The following is a 21,546-nucleotide window of genomic DNA, read 5'->3' as shown; positions in this document are numbered from 1 at the left end:
CTTGTGAACCTGGTAACCATGGCTTTCTGGTTCAGATGTAGCAGGAAACTGCAGTTAATAGAAGCCATCTGCATTCTGGATGAGTGTGTCTATGAAGAAAACAACCTTTTCATTTGTGCCCTGGTTGTGGAATTTTCTTCCCAAAGAAGCTTGCTTTGTGTCTACATTGTGGTACTTTCAGCACCAGGTGAAGAGTGGTGCAGCAATGAAACTGCTAGCACATTTGCAAAGCTAAGCAGGGTCTGGTATGGTTTCAAATTGGATGGGGAACCACATGTTAAAATTTCTGCATTGCAGGTGGTTGGAATGGATCAGGCATGGCCAAACTTGGCCTTCCAGCTGTTTTGGGACTACAACTCCCATCATCCCTAGTTAACAGGACCAGGGGGTCAGGGATGATGAAAATTGTAGTCCCAAAACAGCTGGAGGGCCGAGTTTGGCCATGCCTGGTTTAGATAGATGACCCTTGGGCTTCCTTCCAACTCTACAACTATGAGATTTCCAGGTTTTACAGCTGTTGGTTTTTTTTAAGTATTTCAGTGCTTTGCAGGTCTTTGGTACTACTGCTTTCCCTTTGCTGGTTTGGCTTTGGTTTTATTTTGATGCTATTTTAAAAATGTTTCTGATTTTATGTCTATGCTGTATCCTATATTTTACGGTTTAAATAGATATAATCTGAGCAGGCTGAGGCGGGAAGAGGCAGCATGAGGATGGAGCACACAGGCACAAAGCCAAGATTTGTATGTCTCAGCCAGCTCAGTGTGTGCCTTTCACATACCCTTGACTCTTAAGATTTCTGGTTGACACAATTATTATGTTCACCCACAGTTTGTTTTAAAATAATCATTGTGATCATGGTACCCTTGAGATAGAGTCAACAGATCTACACAGTTTGAATTTGATTGTAGTCATTTAGCTATAGCCTGAGAAGAAAACATTCGTTGGAATAGCTTTCTGCAATGAAGAGAAAGATGAAAACACAACAGGTTCTGGAATAGAAGTTGTTAAAAAATATTGTTATCTAAAAAGCAGTCAAGACTCCTGACAAAAGTTATGGAACAGTATTTGTTTAAAAACCGTTGTTTTATTTAGAAATATAAATTGCTGGCTAAGGCAGAATTATTACCAATGTAGTAGCAGGAAAGCCTTTGAGCTCCTGGCTTATGAACTCAGACAAAGGAAAGAAAGTAATAGAACAATGTTAAGAAAAACTTTTGGGGATTACAGAACACAACACAGCTGCAGAATGTCAACATTCAAGGAAAGAGAGAGGCAACTCTCAGGCAGTGTGGGAGTTTTGAGGAACTGGTAGCAAGAGGACATAACCTTGAATAAGAAGAAGCAAATCTGAAAACACAAATTCTTTTAGATTATGAGGTGTATAGAAATGCCCAAAACATATAAAAGAATGGATTATTGATAGGCATTTAGCTTAATCCCAGAAACCAAACACGGAGATTATATAATAGGACTGAATTCATATATTCACATGGTGAACTCCAGTCCATGGATCTAATTCATGCAGTGTTTCCCTCCCTTTAATGAGGAGGAAGGATCATGCAAATTGGACTTCTGTGCTTAGCCCTAGGCTAGAACAAGGTGCACATGCCTGCCTGCTCCCTCCACCACAGAACAATGATAATTAGCTGGGTAAGTGTGTGAATCAATCATTAGAAACAAAGTCTACAGCTATTTGAATGGAAAATAAGGCCCATGCGGTACAGGACAATATGAACTGGAGTTCCTTGTAATTCTGGGCTGCAGAAGACTGCAGAATACTACCAAAGTCTCTAGTGAACAACTCATTTTATTTTGCTTTCTTTCATTCTTTTGTTCCCCTTCCCCATAATACTTTATTGATTGTCCTCACAATGCACTGTGAGGTAGGTAATAGTCACTATTATGCTCTTTTCAAACAAAGCTGAAAGATACTTACGGTAATTTGCCCAAAGCCACATACTTGAGGTCATGGCAGATGTGTAATTTCAACCCAGAACCAAATTCAGTTCTCTTCCTGCAAGACCACATAGATGAGTGCTATTCCAGGAACTATTTGCAAAAAAGAGCAACACATGAGAAGACAGTAGAACTTTTCTTATCAGAAAGGGCTATTAAAAATTCTAATTTTATCTTATTTTGCATTATATATTAATAGTACATTCCCCATGTAATGTATACTTTACCCTCTGCTTTATCAGAAAGCATGACTATCTGAAAGACTCTTATATCTCTTCCATGCCTTATGAATAAACAAGGCTGTACAGTAATTCCTAGAATTAAAAAGAAAGAAAGTCCTTTTTCTATTTCTGGGTGAGGCTGCCTGTGGCTGTCTTATCTCAAAATTAATGGTTTCTTCTTAGGGAGGTTTTTTTAAAAGTGTACTCACATAGTTTTGCAAAATAACAAAATATACATATATGGAAAATTATATACAGTACTGTATTAGATACAACACTAAGCCATAGTTTAGTGTTACATACACAAACCTCAGGCCCATATACCCCCCTCCTCCTCCAGTATGGCTTAGAGGAAATTGGAAGCATTTTCTGCTGTTTTTAGCTAACCACAACTTCTCATGCCTAACAAATGATCTGGTTAAGACAAAACACTAAACTACCTCAGTTTCAGGTACTCTCCCTCCACCAGCACATGTATGACAGGGAGTGTGGAAGCAGTTGCTTCCATTTTAAATTAACCATGATTTATCCAAACCGCAAAAAATGGTTTAGGGAAAGATCGTGAACTGTCATTTGAAGTTGGCATGTTTCCCTAAATCAAAGTTAAGACTAACCACAGTTTACCTGGGTTTCAACATAGTGAGTAACTGTGGTTAGGTAAATAGACAAGCCACAGATTCAGATTTCCTCCTCACGTCCATGTGAGGGGAGCTTCTAAGCCCAAAGCCCGCTTACTACGGTAAGTACCGTACTAAACCATTATTTAGCATTCTGTCCAAACAAGCTCAGACTGTGGCTAGTGTTAACTGTGACTTATTGAACTAAGCCAATTTCAAACCGTGGCTAAGTATTATGGTTTGTTCTTCAGGTGGCAGACACTGGACATTGTGTGTGGATGGTGCCGTCTGGCAATTGCCGCCCTCCTGATCTGATGCTGGTTAGATGCTTGTTTGTTGCTGGCCAGCTGTCTTGCCCAGTTGTATTCTCCCAACAAGTCACAGTTGGTGCTACTGGAAAAGGCACCTGATCAAGCAATCTGGCAGAGGGGCAGCCCGCCCAAGACCCCAGAGAGCAATGGCCATTGACTTAAGTGGGGCTTATTTCTGGCACCTCGTCAGAAGTGAGAAGGCAAGTGAGGTATTGTCTGAAGTTGGCTTGCTAGATTTAGACTGCAGTCCTATGCACCTAGCTTCTTGGGAGTAAACCCCAACAAACTTGATGACTAGACATTTATAGGATTGCATTGTTAAATGCCCAGCTTAAGGGTCATTTGCGATTTGTGATTGTGAATTACGCCATGTTTTTTAATGGAGATGGGTTTGCACTCGTGCCAATACATTGCCTTGCTAAATGTGCAAGCAAGCCCAGGTATGCCTCTAGTCCCAGTTCAGTCCGAATGGCAACTAATGATGATAGTCCCTCTTGGCTAAGTCATATAATCATGTTTTCCACATGATTACCAAAACAGTTTACCAAAACATGCCTTGGGCATGTTGCTGGATCCAAGCAACTAGATTTATAAGCACTTGAATTTTGGAACGGGCAGTTTTTCATGCTGCAAGGCAAATGCCTGTTGAAAATGAGGAGACTTTCTAAAGCAGTTTGTGATATGATAGGGGCTGGGGAAGGGATGAGCTGACTGGCTTCTCAAAGTAAAAAATCCTCCTGGGTGTGCCAAAGTCCTTGTGCGCTCATAAAGTAGTTATTTAGATCAGAGTCATGCAGAAAATTCAGACGGTGTTTCCGCCATGTTGATACACCTGGGACTCTAAAGGGGGGCGAGGGGACCACAGCCCTTCTCCCCCAAGATGGACCAGGGGTATTGAGGCCCCCACAACAATGCCTGCTTTTGTGGTCAGGAGGCTAGCTGATAAAGGAGAGGGAGAGATTTAACTCTAGGACTCAGAAACAGACTGTGATGCCTTGCTTGCTGTGCCTTGGAGCAGAAGTTAGTTGTGAAGAGGGAGGGAGAACTGATGTTGACAGTAAAGAGGACACGCTCCAAACAGCAATCTTCTAGTTCTTCTACAGATCTCTAGTATTCCTGAACTGTATTTTTGGTATTGTTGGGATCCCTTTTCAATTAACCTTGGACCTCCTTGAACCACCTACACCTTGCCTTAAATATACCTCTGTGGTTCCTGTGATAAATATTTTAATTAATGATGATGATGATAATTTATTATTTATACCCCACCCATCTGGCTGGGTTTCCACTATGGGTGGCTTCCAACAAAAGATTAAAAATACATTAAAACATCAAGTCATTAAAAACTTCCCTAATCAGGGCTGCCTTCAGATGTCTTCTAAAAGTCAGATACAGTGGTACCTCAGGTTACATACGCTTCAGGTTACATATGCTTCAGGTTAAAGACTCCACTAACCCAGAAATAGTGCTTCAGGTTAAGAGCTTTGCTTCAGGATGAGAACAGAAATTGGGTTCTGGCGGCGTGGCAGCAGCAGGAGGCCCCATTAGCTAAAGTGGTGCTTCAGTTTAAGAACAGTTTCAGGTTAAGTACGGACCTCCGGAATGAATTAAGTACTTAACCTGAGGTACCACTGTAGTTGCTTATTTCCTTGACATCTGATGGGAGGGTGTTCCACAGGGCGGGTGCCACTACCGAGAAGGCCCTCTGCCTGGTTCCCTGTAACCGCACTTCTTGCAGTGAGGGAACTGCCAGAAGGCCCTCGGAGCTGGACCTCAGTGTCCAGGCTGAACAATGGGGGTGGAGACACTCCTTCAGGTATATGCACTGTTATAGATGGACCACTTGAATTCTGCCCAATGTTAGGGCCGGCTTTGCTTCGAACCGTGGCAATAATATGACCGTTCAGAGGCAGCCAGTATTGCGGCTCAGTTTGACCCGTCAGATATCCACATTTGGTGGGCGGTGGTATAAATTTCTCTTCTCCTTAAGCCTGGCGAAGGATGAAATCACACAGGGGCGAGAGGGCTGTCTTGTTTATTGCTTTCCTCACCTGCTGTTTTAATTAAGCGTGCTTATTTGCTGGTATGCGGGCCCCTTTGGCTGACACGGTGAATAGTTTTTGACAAGAAGACCAAAAAGAAGAAGAAAAAAACCACCCACCACAAACTATGGCTGGGAAGATTGGATGCCAGTCAAGGGAGGGGCTCAAGCTAATGAAATCAGCTGCGCTTAACAGCCTGGCCTGACCTAGCGGCAAAAAAATAAAAAAAAAGGTTGCCTTTAGGAAGTAGTAAATCATGACTTTTTCAGGGAGCTGATTTTAAAGGGAAGAATTATGGGGAGGACTAAAGGAAAAGTTCTCGGCGCGGCAAAGGGCAACGGGAGGTCACCGTATGTAAATAGCTCCTCTGGAGGGGGCTCCGGCGGCGCAGGGGTGTGGCTGCGGAGCGGCTCTCAATCACTCCCGGAGCGCCGGCGCTGCCTCGTGTGGGGCTTGGCCGCCGTGCCTGCAGCTGCCTGAGTTTGCAGCGCGCGCCGCCCGGGGTTGGTTGGCGGCTTGCTTGCCTGCCTGCCTGAGCTGCGAAACTCTTGCCTCGCAGCAGCACTACCGCCGGCTCAGCGGTCGGGAAACCATGCAGCGCTCCTGTCCCGGCCAAGCCGCTTGAAGGTGAACGACGGAGCCCGAAGAGAACCTGCGGAGGATCCGCGCCCGACGAGCGGGGCGGCGTCCTAAGTCTCACCGGCCGCCCAAATTGGGGCGAGGAGTGCGCGGCTGCCGAGGTTTTCCCTTCCAGCGCCGTGAACCAGCATCCCCTGAGGTAAGAGTGGCGCCTTTTTGGTTTTGTAGAGCGATGAAAGAAAAACTTGAGCAGGGTGGTTGGTTTCCAAAATAATAATAAAAATAAATACACCCCGGTGTATTCTTTTAAGGAAAGTTCTGTTCGATGCAACAGCAAAAAGAACGCCGGGTTGATTTAAGGTTTGCGGACCTCGACCATGCTGCTGGAGTTTTTATTACTTTATTATTATTATTTTTTATTGACGGGAGTAAATTGTGGTGGGAGGGGAAAGAAGGCTGTGTGTAGTCCGGGCCCATGTTGCATGTTTACTCAGAAGTAAGCCCTACCGGATCCAACGAGGCTTGCCTACTCGCCATGAAGTGCGCACAGGGTTTCTGGCTACTGCAGGGGTCAGCAACCTTTTTCAGCCATGGGCGGGTCCACCGTCCCGCAGACCATGTGGGGGGGGCGGACTATATAACCCACAAATAACCCAGAGATGCATTGTAAATAAAAGGACATATTCTACTTATTTAAAAACACGCTGATTCCTGGACCGTTCGCAGGCTGGATTGAGAAGACAATTGGGCCACATTTGGCCCCCGGGCCTTAGGTTGCCTACCCCTGGGCTACTACATCAAGAGGAATGCTGCTTGGTTTGTAGTTAGGAGAAATAGCTTCCATTCTGAAATTGCCTACTCAGGTTTTAGAAGAGAATGCTTTTGGGGAACAAAATTGATTTCTATGGAAAGGCTACACAAGATTGTTGAATGCAGATTACTTAACAGTTCCCTTCATAACCTCAGTAGGGAGAGCGAAAGGTTGGGTTTTTCATCACACGTTAGAGTCATGTTGATGGGGCATTAAAGTGAAGAGCGTAATCAATGGTTTAGTGCTTGTGAATACAGGCTGATACATGTATATAGATATGGCATGTTTATTTCTCCCCCTCCCCCCCAAAAAAGATTAATATAAAGACCCTTGAACGGAGCTAACTTAAATGTACAAAGTCAAATAACTGGTAAATAACAAAACGTCTAAGATTATTGACTTACATTTGGCAAATAGCACACATGATGTGGCTTACTAATTGTGTTAGAGTTAGAGATGGTAGTCTGAAGATGTAAAGAAGGTGTGTGTGTGTGGAATGATTGTATAATATATCTTAAAAAATTCAGTTGTCAAAGATTATCCTGGATAATATGGTAAAATATTCATAACTGATTTCCCCCCCTTCCTTAATCCACTTGTCTTATTATTGTAACATTCTGCCTTGTTGGAACTACCAGTGAGAGTCAAAGTTGGTGGGTTATCTTCCCTTAGGAGGTTGGAGATGGTCTTTTAAGAGCTTTTAAATTTCTTTCTGTGATTCATCAGTGTATAGGTATATAATACTGTACTTCCTGTGTCTTACGGGACCGCCTGTGAACCGTTCCTATATCCCAAAGAATCCTGGAAACTGTAATTTAGCTCCACACAGAGCTCCAATGCTGATCACGCATAACAAACTACAGTTCCCAAGCTGTGTTTTGTTCTGGGGTGTGTGTGAATGTGCTTTAAAAGTATGGTGTGTTTGCAGCCTAAGCCTATATATGTGTAACAGCAGCAAGCACATCTCCCTCACCTCCACTTCACTTTCCTTTCTCTGTCTTCATGTGTTGAATTTTTGATTGTAAACTCATTGTGGGCGAGGACCTGCCCTTCTGTATTTTGTAAAGTACCATGAAGTGCTTCAGAAAACAATAATCATAATTATCACCAGCTCTGTTGTACTTTTCAGTGCCAACCTGTCTCACTTGTCTCTCCAGTATACAAGATTCTAATGTTTCCAGTGTATACGGTATTCTGCGAGGGTTAAGCTGCTTATTCAGATGCCTTTAAGATGTTTACTAATGCTTGTGCTCTCCACTATGTTGGCTTTGCTTAATTTGGCCAGGGATTCCTTTGGACTAGAAAGATGTTAGTAATAGAGAGCTTTTATTAAAGAGTTGCCAGCAATTGCGTATTTTGAGTTGTAAAAGGCAAGTGTGTCTGTTTAAAAAGCAGGTTACTATGGTAGTAAGAATGTGATGGAATTTGCCCATTATGCATCCCAGCTGATTTTCTCTCAGCAGACACAACTGGCATTGAAGTACAAAACATTCCTCTTAAAGTAAGGTTGTAAAATGTGCTGGCCTTTAAAAAAAATTCTACCTCTTTAGTTAGGAGTCCTATCAAATAGAATTTTATTCTTATAGTTGGGAATTAACTACATTTATGTTGCTTTTCTCCCCCTAACCTAACCCCTTTCAGTCGTTTTACTGATTTGCACCCAAATTACCTTACTGTTGAACGGCCCAGGAAACCTTGGCGGTGTTATATGGGCAAGGCTTAAGTGAAGGCAGGACTTTAGGATGGGGCTGGCTTCCTAACTAATTTGTTTTGGAAAGTTAGTAAAGAGTGAGAAGTGGGCTGCCTGTGTAACTCTGCTGACAACATTGTTCTCCTGCTTTGTTTGGCCAAAGAATGAATAGCTGGTTGTGTTTGTCCCTGAGAGGAGGAAGGGAGACGAGAAAAGCCCACTTCTCTGGATATGACTCACCCTGAACTCTCTCTTTGTGAAGAACTGATGTGAATCTTAAGCTACTAAGAGACAGAGAGGCTGTGGAGCCGGTGTGCTATTGGGTTAGATAGGCAAGGAAATGGCTTGAGATTGGTAAATACGGAGAGAGAGAAAAGATTCCACTCAATTTTTAATATTTTTTCAAAGCAAAAACTGAAACTGCATTTGATGCAGTAATCAAGAGGATCTCTGGATCTCGCAGGCTAGCCTATATTGCAAGGGTGGCGTGAGAAGGTATAATAGAGGATTAGGGGATGGGGCAGGGAATGAGAAAAATGACAGTGGTGTGTCCAATCTAGTCAAAATTAAGTGTGTTAAAGTTTTTGTATTCCATTGGGAGACATTTAAGGATGTCCATAACTCTGGATTGTACCTGAAATATATTCCACTTTTGCTAACTACATAGTTAGGCTGTTTTAATTGGATGAGTAAATGAAAACATACTTTGATTACATCAATAAACCACTTTGGGCTGGATTCATTCTCTCTCATTTTCTTTATTTCCCTAGAAGTCCATTATTTTTTAAAAAAGGGTGTTTAGGTTTATTCTTAGGAAAGTTATTTGTCTGGGAAAGTTCACATGCATATCCATGACAACTCTCAGAAATCATGGTAACGGAATGGTGGGAGGACAATGGATGGACTCGACATGCAGAAGAAAAGAAAAAAGTCTGCTTAGTTGCAGAAGAGAGGCAGAGGACTCCCCCCCCCCCTTTTTTTAGTTGGTCACTAGGTTTATTTTTTTTTAGGTCCAATTTGAGTCCTTACTAAGGTTGCAATCTCAACTATGCATACTTGGATGTAAAAACGGCAAAGTCTTGTGGCACCTTAAAGACTTAGCACATTTTGCCATAGTCTTTAATGGGCTAGAGCAGTGTTTCTCATACTTGTGTCCCCAGCTGTTGTTGGACTACAACTACCATCATCCCTAGCTATCAGGACCAGCGGTCAGGGATGATGGGAGTTGTAGTCCAACAACAGCTTGGGACCAAAGTTTGAGAAACATTGGGGTAGAGGGTCACTAACATGTGTCCCTCCAGACAGCTGATGTTCAGGGATGGTGGGTATTCCAATAACATCCTGAGGCCTATAAGTTGGCCACCTCTGGACTAGAGCTTGCTTGTCCTCATGGAGGTGGTTAGCCTGTGTCTGGGCTGCATCTTGCCATATATCCTGCTGGGGACTCACATGGCAAATTTTCCCCTTTGACCACCTTAGTGAGAATGAAGCTAGTGAAGATTGTTGATGTATGACTGTTTGGCCTGGTTAGCACATAACTGTAAACTTTGTTTTTTCAGCTATACCTTATTAAATCATGGGTTAGTGTTACGTGAGAATTCTGCCCAGAAGCTTACCACAATTGCTACCAGCAGATCACAGTGTGAAGCCATGGTTTATTGTTTGCTTATGAAACTGTGTTTGCCTTATTGCTTGGCATTATGCAGGAACCCAGCACCGTTAACTATGGTTTGTTGGCCACTCAACTCCAGAGGCTCAACAAGTAATAAAAGGCAAAAGGTGAGAACGGCTGGAAAACAAAAGAAACCTTGGAGAAACAAGCTAGAATATAATCATGTGGGGAAATTTGTGGTTTGTTAAACAAACCACGGCTTAAATCAAGAGTGAGGAACCTGTGGCCCTCCATATTTTGTTGAGTGCCAGCTCCCATCAGCCCTAGTCAACTTGGTGAATGGTCAAGGGTTATGGGAACTGCAGTCCAGCAACATCTAGAAAACTACACTTTAGCAATCCCTGGCTTAAACAAACCATGACGTAGTGTTATGTGCAAACCAGGCCTCTGTTTTGTCTGCTTAGTATTTTCATGATCTCTCTCATGCATCTGACAAGGCAGATAATAGCTTATGTCACAGTAAATTAGTTAAGTCTTTCAAGGTGCCACCGGGTTGTTCTGTCTGATTTTATTGCAAGAGACTAACATAGCGGTCCTTTTAGAATCTGCCCTTACCTTTAAGTAAATCTGATAATAAACAGCTGAGTAAGCATGCACTGGACTGGGGAGCTTGCTGCTTGTTAACTGGTAAGAATTACAGAGCTCTCACTGTAAACCAGAGATGACCAACCTTTCAGCTATAGGGATCCTGTACTTTCATAGTTGTATAAAAGAGGATATTTTGGAAGGTGCGGCTTTTTAAGCTGTTCAGCCCTGTGGCGTGACTGAAGTTCATCTGTTCAAAATTCATTTTTCTCTACATAGGAATTAAGGGTTTTGGAGCTCTGATGTTGAAAGGTTGATCATCCCTGCTGTAAAATATCTTGACATGTTACTGAGTGACATGCTATTTGAGAAGGTTAAATGTAGTTCCCTTCCTTCAATATGGAGGGAACCTTTCACAAAGAGTCATATAATATGATCAAAAGAGCTAAATCATGAATTGCATTCCTCTCTGAAATCTGCTTATTAGCTCTTATTTGAGCTGTCAGCAGAACGTATTAAGTCAAGGGCCTGTTTTTAAGCAATCAATGGATTAAAAATAAATGATAGTATTTCAGTAAAAGTGGCAGGAAGCTTCTTAAATAGTATTAGTTGCTTTTTGACTGTATAATGTTATTTGTAGTGTATTTTAAATTCACTCTCAAAAGAGATGCATATGGTTTAATGTGACAGTCATATAGAATCCCATAGAAAGGAATAATTCATATTAAGAATATGTAGGTCCAGTAATTTGCCTGGGAGCTCCAATTGCTCCAGTGTTGATGGACCACATAATTTGATAAGCAACCTGCATGGTAGCCTCACATCAAAGTAGTATAATAGTAAAAACAATTATTTAAAACAATTAAGATATGAATAAAATTGTCGCTTTAGCTGGCAGTTAATAGATTCAGGGATCTTAACACCCATATGAATGAGCAAAAGGTGCTTAGGCTTGTAGGGAGAGGGGTTGCTGATTTTGTGTTCTGATGGAAGCTTTTGCATGTTGAATCCCACTCTGGATGGTCTCCTGACTTTAGAAGCAACTGCAGGAGGCATATGGAGATACCAGTTGAAAAGGCCTTTGCACCATGCTGTGTTAAGAACTGTGATTCTAAAACTTGATCTTATCAAGTTCTCTCCAAGGCAAGAAAAAGCTTCACTTCAGGTTGCAGAATTGGTCAAAGCAGTTTTTGGCATACCCTCATTACCTGGGAGGGCTGTGGTGTGATTTCATCAGGTATTTTGTTCTGCCTCACTTAAGGTCTGTTCTTCAAGAGGAATATTTCCCCAGGATGCTATAGTTGGTGGATGGGAAAAGCTGAAATCCCAACTGAGCAATTGTAGCCAATAACAGCACAAAACAGGAGAACCTGTCATTGATCTATTAGAGGTTCCCCAGAGCTCTATTGTATAGTTTCCAAGAAAAGAGCTACCCCAAAATAAAAGTGGGATTAAAAGTGTATTCTTTGTTGGTTCTCAGTAATGTTGGTCAGTGCAACACCAGAGAAGATACACAAATTTATTAGCACCAGAGCTCAATGACAAGGTGTCCTGGGGTTGAGATACTGGCGTTGGAGGAGAATGGAGGGCAGAGGTAGCACAGACAAAAATGTGACTGCGTATGAATGGGAGAGAAGTCTGCTCCTGCCCTAACCTGCCTAGGAAGCTTCACCAAATACATTCATAACCATTACAATAAAAGTTCCCACACTGGGTGACTCAATTATTTGTATCGTGCTGCTGCTCTGGCTTTTCCTTTTGTAAGATAGATTGCTTTGGGGCTATGCATTGGCTCTAAAATTACTTGGAAAATAAATCATTAATTCTTATGATTTTGGCTGGCTCGGCATGAGTAATGAGTAAAAAAAGGACAGAAAGAAAAAGAGTTCGCTCAAGCAACTAAGAGCTACCCCAACAAATGTGTTCACTTTTGGCTTGGGGTAGAAATGAAGCTGCCATGCTCATCCCGCTGATTCAGCACAATGCTGTCGTCATGGGAAGCTGCTCCAATGCGCATTCAGATGTTCATAATGTATGTTAAAGATGAGTCAGCATTTTTAATTATAAAACTGGTGTAGCGCCATAGACTAGTACTGGGGGGAACTATTGTACTCATGTTATGCTTGTGGGCTTCCCATAGGCATCTGTTGGTCACAGTAATAACAGAATGCTGGACTAGATCTGGGCTGGAAGGGTCCAGGGTTATTCTTGTGTTCTTTACACAAAGGTGGAACCCTTTGATATCTGGAGTTTTGACAATTGGCAGACACAGTTGTTGGTGATGGAATTAAGCAGACTTTTTGCTTTTGGTGTGTTTATTCTCTCCAGATAATCTTTTATCTTTATCAGGTTGTGTGTTCCACAGCCCCTTTGTATTCTTTTCAAAGGTTCATTTGTCAAAAAAAGGAAAAAGCAAGCCCTGGATTTCTGCATTGCGGTGCCTATGTATATTGGAAGACTGTGCCTGTGAAAACAGAAATGCAAACCAACTTAGGCCAGACCAGGCTATTTAGCTTTTTCTATTGATAGAAATATTAACAGATATTATTGCACAGGCATCTTCATTAGACCAAAATATGGAAGAGAAGTTGATCTCTAGAGCCTGGGTGTATGTAGACCAGAATATGGTCAGTAAAGTTTAGACAGTTAATCTGTCCTCACAGATTATCCAAAAGAGTAATGGCTCAAAAATTTAATGTCATTTATCTGTAGGGAACTCATGATTCTCAGAATCTATATTTTCATTAAAATTCTGTCATCCTAAACTTTTCACATGGAGGCTCAGTTGAAATAAATATGTTTAGGATCAGTATAGAAAGCTATTTTGCTTTACCCTAATAATGGCACAACTGAAGCAGGTCATAGTAGGGAATAGGAGCCAGAGACACCTTAGGCTTCATAGAACAGTTAGATGGGTAGGCAGACTAAGGCCCGCGGGCCAAATCAGGCCCAATTGCCTTCTAGATCCGGCCCATGGATGGTCTGGGAATCGCCGCGTGGATCGCCAGCACGCACACATTCTTTCCCTCTCCCTCCCTCTTCCTCACACGGCGGCGGCGCCTCCTCGCTCCCTCCCTCCTGGGTTCTTCCCGCCCTGCCTAGAGGAGGAAGGGGGCTGGGCTTTGTTGGTGCCAGCAGCAGCAGTGCTCGAGTGGCCGCCATTTTAAGCAGCCCCTCTCCAGAGCCCTTTCACGTGCCACTCATTGTCCTGCCTCCAGCCCCTGCCACTCGCAAGACACAGGTAAGCAGCCACTGGGGCTCATGGTGCTCTTGCATAATTTCTCCCCCCCCCCACCAAAAAAAATAGTCCCTCCCTCCTGCTGAAAGTTTGCTGTCCCCTGAGATAGATTGTGGAAACTTAGCTGATCTTAGCCTAACCCGTATATGGATGGAAAACTACCTGTGAATTTCATGTAGGCTGCTCTGAACTTTCCAAAGGATGGATGAGGCATATGTTGTAAGTGGTATCCTTAGACTCAAACTGTGTGTGAAAGGAGTTCATCTGGTACCCGAATGTCTTTTAAAATAATCTTAGTCATTCTTCCTCCTATCGACGACAAATTTAATTGCAAATGAGTTACCTTAATGTGTTTGGCTCCACAACATCATTTCCTTTAATATAGTTATTCCCATATTGCAGGCAGTGGCTCCTGCCAATCTACATCTTCAGAAATATCAAGCAGCCCTTAGCATTGTGCCATTTCACAATTCAGGTGTGTGGGATTTGATGTTTTTAGTGATTCCATGTATAAAAACTCTTGGCACAGATTAAAAACAAGCACATCTGGGAGAAGGTTGGCCAAAACCATGCTCCCTGATGTGGTAGCTTTGTGGGCAAGAAGTTTTAGATGTTTGGAGACAGTGATAATGTGATGTCTACCACAACCCCCAATCTGCATTCTCAAGTTGCAGGGCCCCAGCAGTGCCAGACTATGTTTAGTTTGAATAAGTGGATTGGCTGGCAAATGCATCTGTGGTGGGGATAGATTTCAGCCCAAGTCTTCCAGATCTAAGTGTAACTTTCTACCCACAGACTGTAAACTTAACTGCTGGTGTAAGAACCTGTTTCTCTGTGAGTTTTGAGGTTTTAACTTCTTTTATCTCTTCCTTGTAGCTTTCTGTCAACAAAACTAGCCTTAGGGTTAATGACCATGCTGCAGATATAATTCTACTGTGACATGTTGAAAAGAAAAGATACAAAAGAAGCAAACTAAAATAATACTTTGTTGTTTTTGGAATCTGTTTTTGTTATGGTTTTAGGCATTCCCCCAGCTAATAAGAGAACATGTTTCTAGAGATGCAATTTAAGTCGTTTCAAGGTTTTGTTTCTTTGTTTGTCCCAGAGCCGAATCCCATTTTTATTTGATCTGGATCCCAGTATTATCCAATTTCATGACCCAGCAGTGTCTGCAAGATGCAAGGCTGAAATAATAAAGATTCACTCTTCCCAACTTTGATCAGGTCAGCTCTGTGTACACTTGTTCAAAGATGCTGCACCATTGGACTAGCTACTTGGTTCACACATGTTCTCGGTGGTGCAATTAAGTAATTTTAGATTCTTTACTTAATTTTTTTCTGCGGGGGCGCTCTTTTGATGGTAGCACGTATTAATTTGCTTAAAAATGTGATAAGCTGGACACTGAGGTCCAGCGCCAAGGGCCTTTTGGCAGTTCCCTCACTGCGAGTAGCCAAGTTACAGGGAACCAGGCAGAGGGCCTTCTCGGTAGTGGCACCTGCCCTGTGGAACGCCCTCCCACCAGATGTCAAAGAGAAAAATAACTACCAAACTTTTAGAAGACATCTAAAGGCAGCCCTGTTTAGGGAAGCTTTTAATGTTTAATAGGTTATTGTATTTTAGTGTTTTGTTGGAAGCCGCCCAGAGTGGCTGGGGAAACCCAGCCAGATGGGCAGGGTATAAATAATAAATTATTATTATTATTATTATTATTATTATTATTATTATTATTATTATTATTATTAGCTAGCTCTTGTGCATTTCGGGAACACCTCTTTCTTCTGTTTGGTGAGGCATTGGCCTTCTGCCCCAAAGTCCTGCCCTGATCACTGTGTGATCAGTAAGTGGGAAGCTCTCATTGGAAGTCTTGCTGTTCATGAGGAAGTAGCACCCCACCCACCCCCAAGATGTTGGCCATCCCTGCCTTGGAATGTTTGAATGTGGAACAGGAAATATGGTGTATGTAGAATTAAAAAATATTTTTGCTCCCTGAGGACAAGAGTGAACAAAATGTTCACTCTTGATACCCTTGATACTGGTGTAAAACTTTCAAAAGGGTCTGATGGCGTGTTTAACTTCATTTCAAACAACCTTGCCAAGAAGCAGTCAAATCAAAGAAGATAAGGAGGGCAAGGACACTAATGATCTCACTTGAATGTTTGGGACTGTGCTTTGCAAACTTTTAATGAGCGTAGATTGAACCACAGTACTGGCATTCAAGAAGATTTAACAGTCTGCTTCATAACTTTTCTTGTGGTTTGTAGTACCTAAGCAGTGATGTCACTCCAGTCTATCCCTGTGGGTGTGCCCAACAACCAGAGTTTTGATGATTGACATGAGTCTGTAGTACTTCATACCTGCTGGTTTCCTGAATGGACTCGAAACTGATTAACAATGACACACATTAATCATTATCCAACAGGCTCCTTACATTGCATTTATTCTGTTTACTCTAACATTCTAAGGAAAACAGAAAAAAAATGCTTTCCTGGGGTTATTTTTGTAGTCATTTTCTTGATGAAAATAATAATGTGGAAAGAATGTATAAGCATGTCTACTCAACCAACATTGGTGGGTTTCCCAGTCCACACCTTGATTCATCACCAGGTTGCCAACTCATCAGGAAAAATACCCTGTGATATCACTTGTGCCTTTTAAATAGCAGCTTAACATGTAGAAATCAGTGTGAACAGTTGTAAAGCATGGAGATAAATGGTCTTATTTTGGAGGCTGGTTCAAAAGTTGGTAGCTTTAACTGGAGACATCATGGAACTCCTAGATAAAAATTGTACCAAGTCACCTTAGTTCTCAGAGTTTGAAGCTTTGTAGTTGATCGCACTTCAGCAAAGACATGCAAAACTTGTTTCCATATCCTTTTGTAATAAACCCCTCCAGCATCTTGATCCAACCTTTGAAGCTGGTTGACTGAGCTGACACTGGCAGAGAAAGAAGAAAAGAGTATTGCCTAGCAAATCTGCTTTTTCAGCAATACTCATCTCTGAATTTAATACTACAGTGGTGCCTCGCAAGACGAAAATAATCCTTTCCGCAATTCTCTTCGTCTTGCGAAGCAACCCCATTAGCGGCTAAGAGGATTAGCGCTATTAGCGATTTAGCGGCTTAGCGGCTATTAAAGGATTAGCGGCTAAGCTGCTAAAAGGCTATTAGTGGCTTAGCGGCTTTGAAAAAGGGGGGGGGAAGCGGGGGGGAAATGGCGAGACTCGCAAGACGTTTTCGTCTTGCGAAGCAAGCCCATAGGGAAATTCGTCTTGCGAAGCGCCTCCGAAACGGAAAACCCTTTCGTCTAGCGGGTTTTCCGTCTTGCGAGGCATTCGTCTTGCGGGGCACCACTGTATATCCTTTAAGGCATTTTGAGATCTCCCAGCTGTGTAGTGAACAACTTCTACAACTGCTTAGGCTCAGCAAAAAGCCGTATCTGTGAACATTTTATGCTGGTTGCCTGTATTAGTAAGCATGTCTTGGATGTTTTCGTGCTGGGATATTGATTTGCATGGGGAATTCCCTCCAGGGGAGGAAGATTCCTTCTTAAGCCTCCTGTAAGGGTTACATAAAACCATAGGGCAGGATTCACTTAACAAACCCTGTTGGTAGAAGCCCCATGCAAGGGTTTGGGCTTGCTCAAAGGGGCTCCACTCCACACACTCCTGAAATTGGCTTGTTGGGAGGAGGACTCATGAAAACCCCCAGAAAACCAGGGAAAAGGGGATAATTTCAACTGGCAAGCTAATATGCTTGCACAGGTGGGATGTTCAACATAGTGTGACATTGAATTCCACCCATGGTGTTTTTAGGATAAAGTGTTGCAGGAGTGTGTACCTTAAGGGGAATAACACAGAATATGAATAACCCTCTTACAGTGTAATTCTGTACATGTGTACCCGGCAGTATATTCCATTTAGTTCAAAGGGGTTTACTCCTAGGTAAGTGCAAATACAGTGCAGCAGCTACAAATAGTAGAGATGAGGAGACATGTATGAGAAAAACATATGAGAAAAGTACACGAGAAGGTAATTTTGTGACCTATTTGTACAATTTACACTGAGAACACTTAACTTTACCATGGGATAAATGCTACAAGTTTTCCCCCCAGCCCAGAACTCAGATTTTAACAGTTGCATAAAATGGATATTATTTCTTTTGGTGTTACCCACAACTATCCCTGCCCTCCATTCATTTCAATCGGATGTTTTGATTTGCGTTGGCATTTGGATGCTTGCAACTGACACCTCTGTTATGTCCTTGCCTACTTTTGCACCCTATTTATATCTATTGTAAGACTGCAATTCCTTGGCTGCAGTTTTTTGAGAAAGTCTCATTCCATTTGTCAAAGGTCTTTTGATCCAGCATAGACTCCTACAGGTAGAAGACAGGGACAGACTTTTTGCCAGTTCCTCCTTTCCTTGCATTCCCACTTAATTGTTCTGGAAGGGCCCCTACAGATTTTCAAGGGGATAGAGAATCTGAAAATTGCCCCCCCCCCTGCTTACGCTGGAGGGAACATCCCATTAGCAGAGTTTTGCTCATAGGAACTCACAATCCAAGCATGTGTGTGCATTTTTTGTTGGCAGGCATTTAGATACATGAGCATACCTTTGCTTCTCAAGCCACTTTCTTGCAGCACTAAAGATATTTTTTTCAAATGGCACCCCTTGCTGAGCTTAGATTTGTAATCTCTTAAATTGAGGATAGTCTGTACAATATCAGTCTTTTCTGACAGCTTAGCTGTAGTTAATGATTCTTGGCTGATGTTTGACCTGCTTAAAAACTTGGGGGTTAAAAAACAATTAGAAAGATAAATGTTGCCGGTAATAACAGCCTAACCTCCAGAAATCCTTCCGAACACTCACGTGTATGTTTTGAGTCTCCAGCCCTGGGTCTTGTCATGCATATTGAGCCAACCCTATAAACCATTGTACTGGCAAAGCAGTGTGTAAGATAATATGCCAGTGGATGAGACCAGTATACAATTGCAGCTTGGTGACCTGAGCTGCTCTCACGTTGGATATCAGAGCAATAGTAGCCATTGACACTACTATTGCAGATTTCCCTCTTGTTTTACAGAATTTTCAGTTACCTTTATAAGTAGCTATCAGGGATGACTGAGCGGTTATCAACAGCTACCCATGTTGTTCTTATTCCAACTACACTCTTCCATCTAATTTTTTTCAAAGTCTTGCCAGTGCAGTGTTGACTTGGAAGTCACAGCAGCTACTGTGGTGAAAGCCAGGACACTAGAATCTAAAACTGGGTATATTTGTGGCAGCCTTTCTTGCTTTCAGAGCTCTCAGTTGCCAACCCTTAATTTTAGGGATATGCTCTTTCTTTTTTCCTTTATGAATCTAATATACATGAGCAACTTGAATAGAAACAATTGATCCATGATTTAGCCTACCCTGATCCAAGAAGTTAGCTTTGGTGTTTCTCTAACTTCTACCATGCACAACTTTTGTTTTCTAGAATTAAGAATGATAGCAGCTGGGAAATTTGCAAGTCTCCCAAGAAATATGCAGATGAGCCATGAGTTCTCGCTGGCATCTTCTATGGACCTTTTGAGCAGCAAACCATCTCTGGCAGACCATCGCTCCCATACCTGTCAAGATGTTTCCATTCATGGCACCCTTCCGAGGAAGAAAAAAGGGACCATTCCTGTTGGACCTTGTGATGTTTTTAGCCACATGGGGACTTCGCCATACTCCAAAGCACATCGACCCCAAGAACCTTTGATGCAAGGTGTTATAGGGGAGTATTTCCAGAAAAACCACAAGAGTGAGAACTTCCACCACAGGTAAATCATGTTACATTTTAAACCTGCTGTGGGTGCTACCTAAGTTTATTGGTATTTCTAGTGATGCTTAAAATATTGCAATGCATAGGTGAACACATATTTGTTTATGCTCATCATAAGTAAATATGCTGTCCTTTTACAGATGTTGCTTTATTTGCTTGTTTATAGCAGCCATTCATATGTAAATAACTTGAACTTTTTTTTTCAAGTGAGTAGCAGGCACAGAGGCAGAATAAAAGTAAACCATCTTGCTTCCCCTGCCCATGCCTAAAACGACCATATCTATTGGCTCTCTTTTCTCTATGCATAGCCCTGAGAGGAACCAATATTACATTTGATGCTCATCCTTTTTAGCAGTAACTGTAGCAATGTGCTCCTTTTGCAGTGCCCAGTTGTTCTTTCTTATGCATTGCAGTTAACAAGGGAAATGATTTTTAGCCTTAAAAAAAAAAAAAAGACTAGCAGATGTGTCCGTCTTTCATCTCTCAAACAAAAGCAGCAGGCATCTGTCACATAAATTGCTTCTTTGTCTGTTTTGGCCTCCGTTTGCAACAGCATGTCTTGTTTGGTTAAACATCTTTAGTTTTGATTTGACACATTGGGAGCTCTGTCTCATTAGAGATCCTGCTAGGTCTCTCTGTGTTGGGGGACAGGAAAGTGAAGTTGGCATAAAAAGACCGGGTTGTGTGCAATGTTAGTTATACTCTGAGTAAAAAAAGTAAAGGTAAAGGACCTCTGACAGTTAAGTCCAGTCGTGAATGACTCAGGGGTTGTGGCATTCATCTTGCTTTACTGCCCGAGGGAGCCGATGTTTGTCCGCAGTTTTTCCAGGTCATGTGGCCAGCATGACTAAACCGCTTCTGGCAAAACCAGAGCAGTGCATGGAAATGCCGTTTACCTTCCCGCCAGAGCGGTACCTATTTATCTACTTGCACTTGACGTTCTTTCGAACTGCTAGGTTTGCAGGAGCTGGGACCGAACAACGGGAGCTCACCCCGTTGCGGGGATTCGAACCTCCGACCTTCCGATTGGCAAGCCCTAGGCTCAGTGGTTTGGACCACAGCGCCACCTGCGCCCTGAGTAGACCCATTGAGTAGACCCATACTCTGAGTAGACCCATTGAAATGAATGGATGCGGCCAGTTTAGACCCATTAATTTCTGTGGATCTACTCTGACTAAAGCATAGTTAGAAGAATTCATTGACATCACCATGTTGCAAATATTTATTCCAAAACTTAGCAGCAAAAGGCACAATCCACAAAACTTTCTCCCTTGCCATGTACCAATGGAGGCAGTTGAGTCCTGGCAAACCGCTGGCATACCTGGCATTGGAAGCACATGGGGTGCAGCTGCTGTGCAGCAGCTGCTCCTATTGCTGTGACTGGCTACAGCAGCTGCTCTTGGACTGTCCAGGAGCTAAGATGCTACAGGCTGAAGACTGCCGCCTGAGAGCTTTTGTAACTGAGTTGTACAGTCTCTGAATACCTGAAGTCTGACTAGGTTGGGTGTGTCATCGCTTCACCCTACAGCAAGGTCTAGGCAAGGTCGGAAAAGATGGGTACATTCCACAAGGGCTTGGGCCCAGCCCAGGCTGCAACCCATCACTGTGAGGAAAACCTCTAAGGCTGTGCTTTGTCATGCTTGAGGATATTTATGCAGATGTGTGTATCATTGTGGGATGGCCATTTCTAGTATAATCTTGTGGGTTTGCAGAAAGCAGCATTCAGACAGAACAAACAACTTTATGAATGGTTTGCTGCTCATCTAGGACCTTCTCTAGAACAGAGGGTGAACACTGGAAACTCTAGGGGTAGTAATCTGATATGCAGAGGGATGTGTGCCTCCTTACGTTATACTTTGAACTCTACTGGACAGGAAACAGGCTGATGGCCAATCTTTTAAAAAAAGGAAGAGGGAGAATTCAGTAGATTACAGGCTGGTCAATCTGACGTCATTACCAAGGAAGATGCTAGAACAGTGGTTCCCAATTAGGGGTCCAGGGGTCCCTGGGGGTCTGTGGCCCCATCCCTTGCCTCTCCCACAACTAATTTTTTGTCATTTTTGCATGGTAATATCACAA

At 42.6% G+C, this 21,546-nt stretch overlaps 1 protein-coding gene across 2 annotated transcripts in view; it reads left to right on the top strand.

The window, feature by feature from the left end:
- The window catches only part of BCAR3 (BCAR3 adaptor protein, NSP family member), a 93,026-nt gene that overhangs the window by 10,209 nt on the left and 61,271 nt on the right, over positions 1-21,546 (top strand). Inside the window, exons 1-2 of one of the 2 annotated variants that reach the window (XM_053391664.1) lie at positions 5,388-5,925; positions 19,138-19,465. In XM_053391664.1, the coding sequence (XP_053247639.1) occupies positions 19,146-19,465 (320 nt within the window). In that variant the 5' untranslated portion in view covers positions 5,388-5,925; positions 19,138-19,145. Of the gene's footprint in view, positions 1-5,387; positions 5,926-19,137; positions 19,466-21,546 lie in introns of those variants that run through there. The other variant, XM_053391666.1, reaches the window with a different exon arrangement.

Source organism: Podarcis raffonei, chromosome 6 (genome assembly GCF_027172205.1).
Source record: "Podarcis raffonei isolate rPodRaf1 chromosome 6, rPodRaf1.pri, whole genome shotgun sequence".
NCBI classification, from domain to species: domain Eukaryota; kingdom Metazoa; phylum Chordata; class Lepidosauria; order Squamata; family Lacertidae; genus Podarcis; species Podarcis raffonei.
The sequence above is the reverse complement of the archived record's forward strand: the minus strand, read 5'-3'. Positions and strand labels throughout refer to the sequence as shown.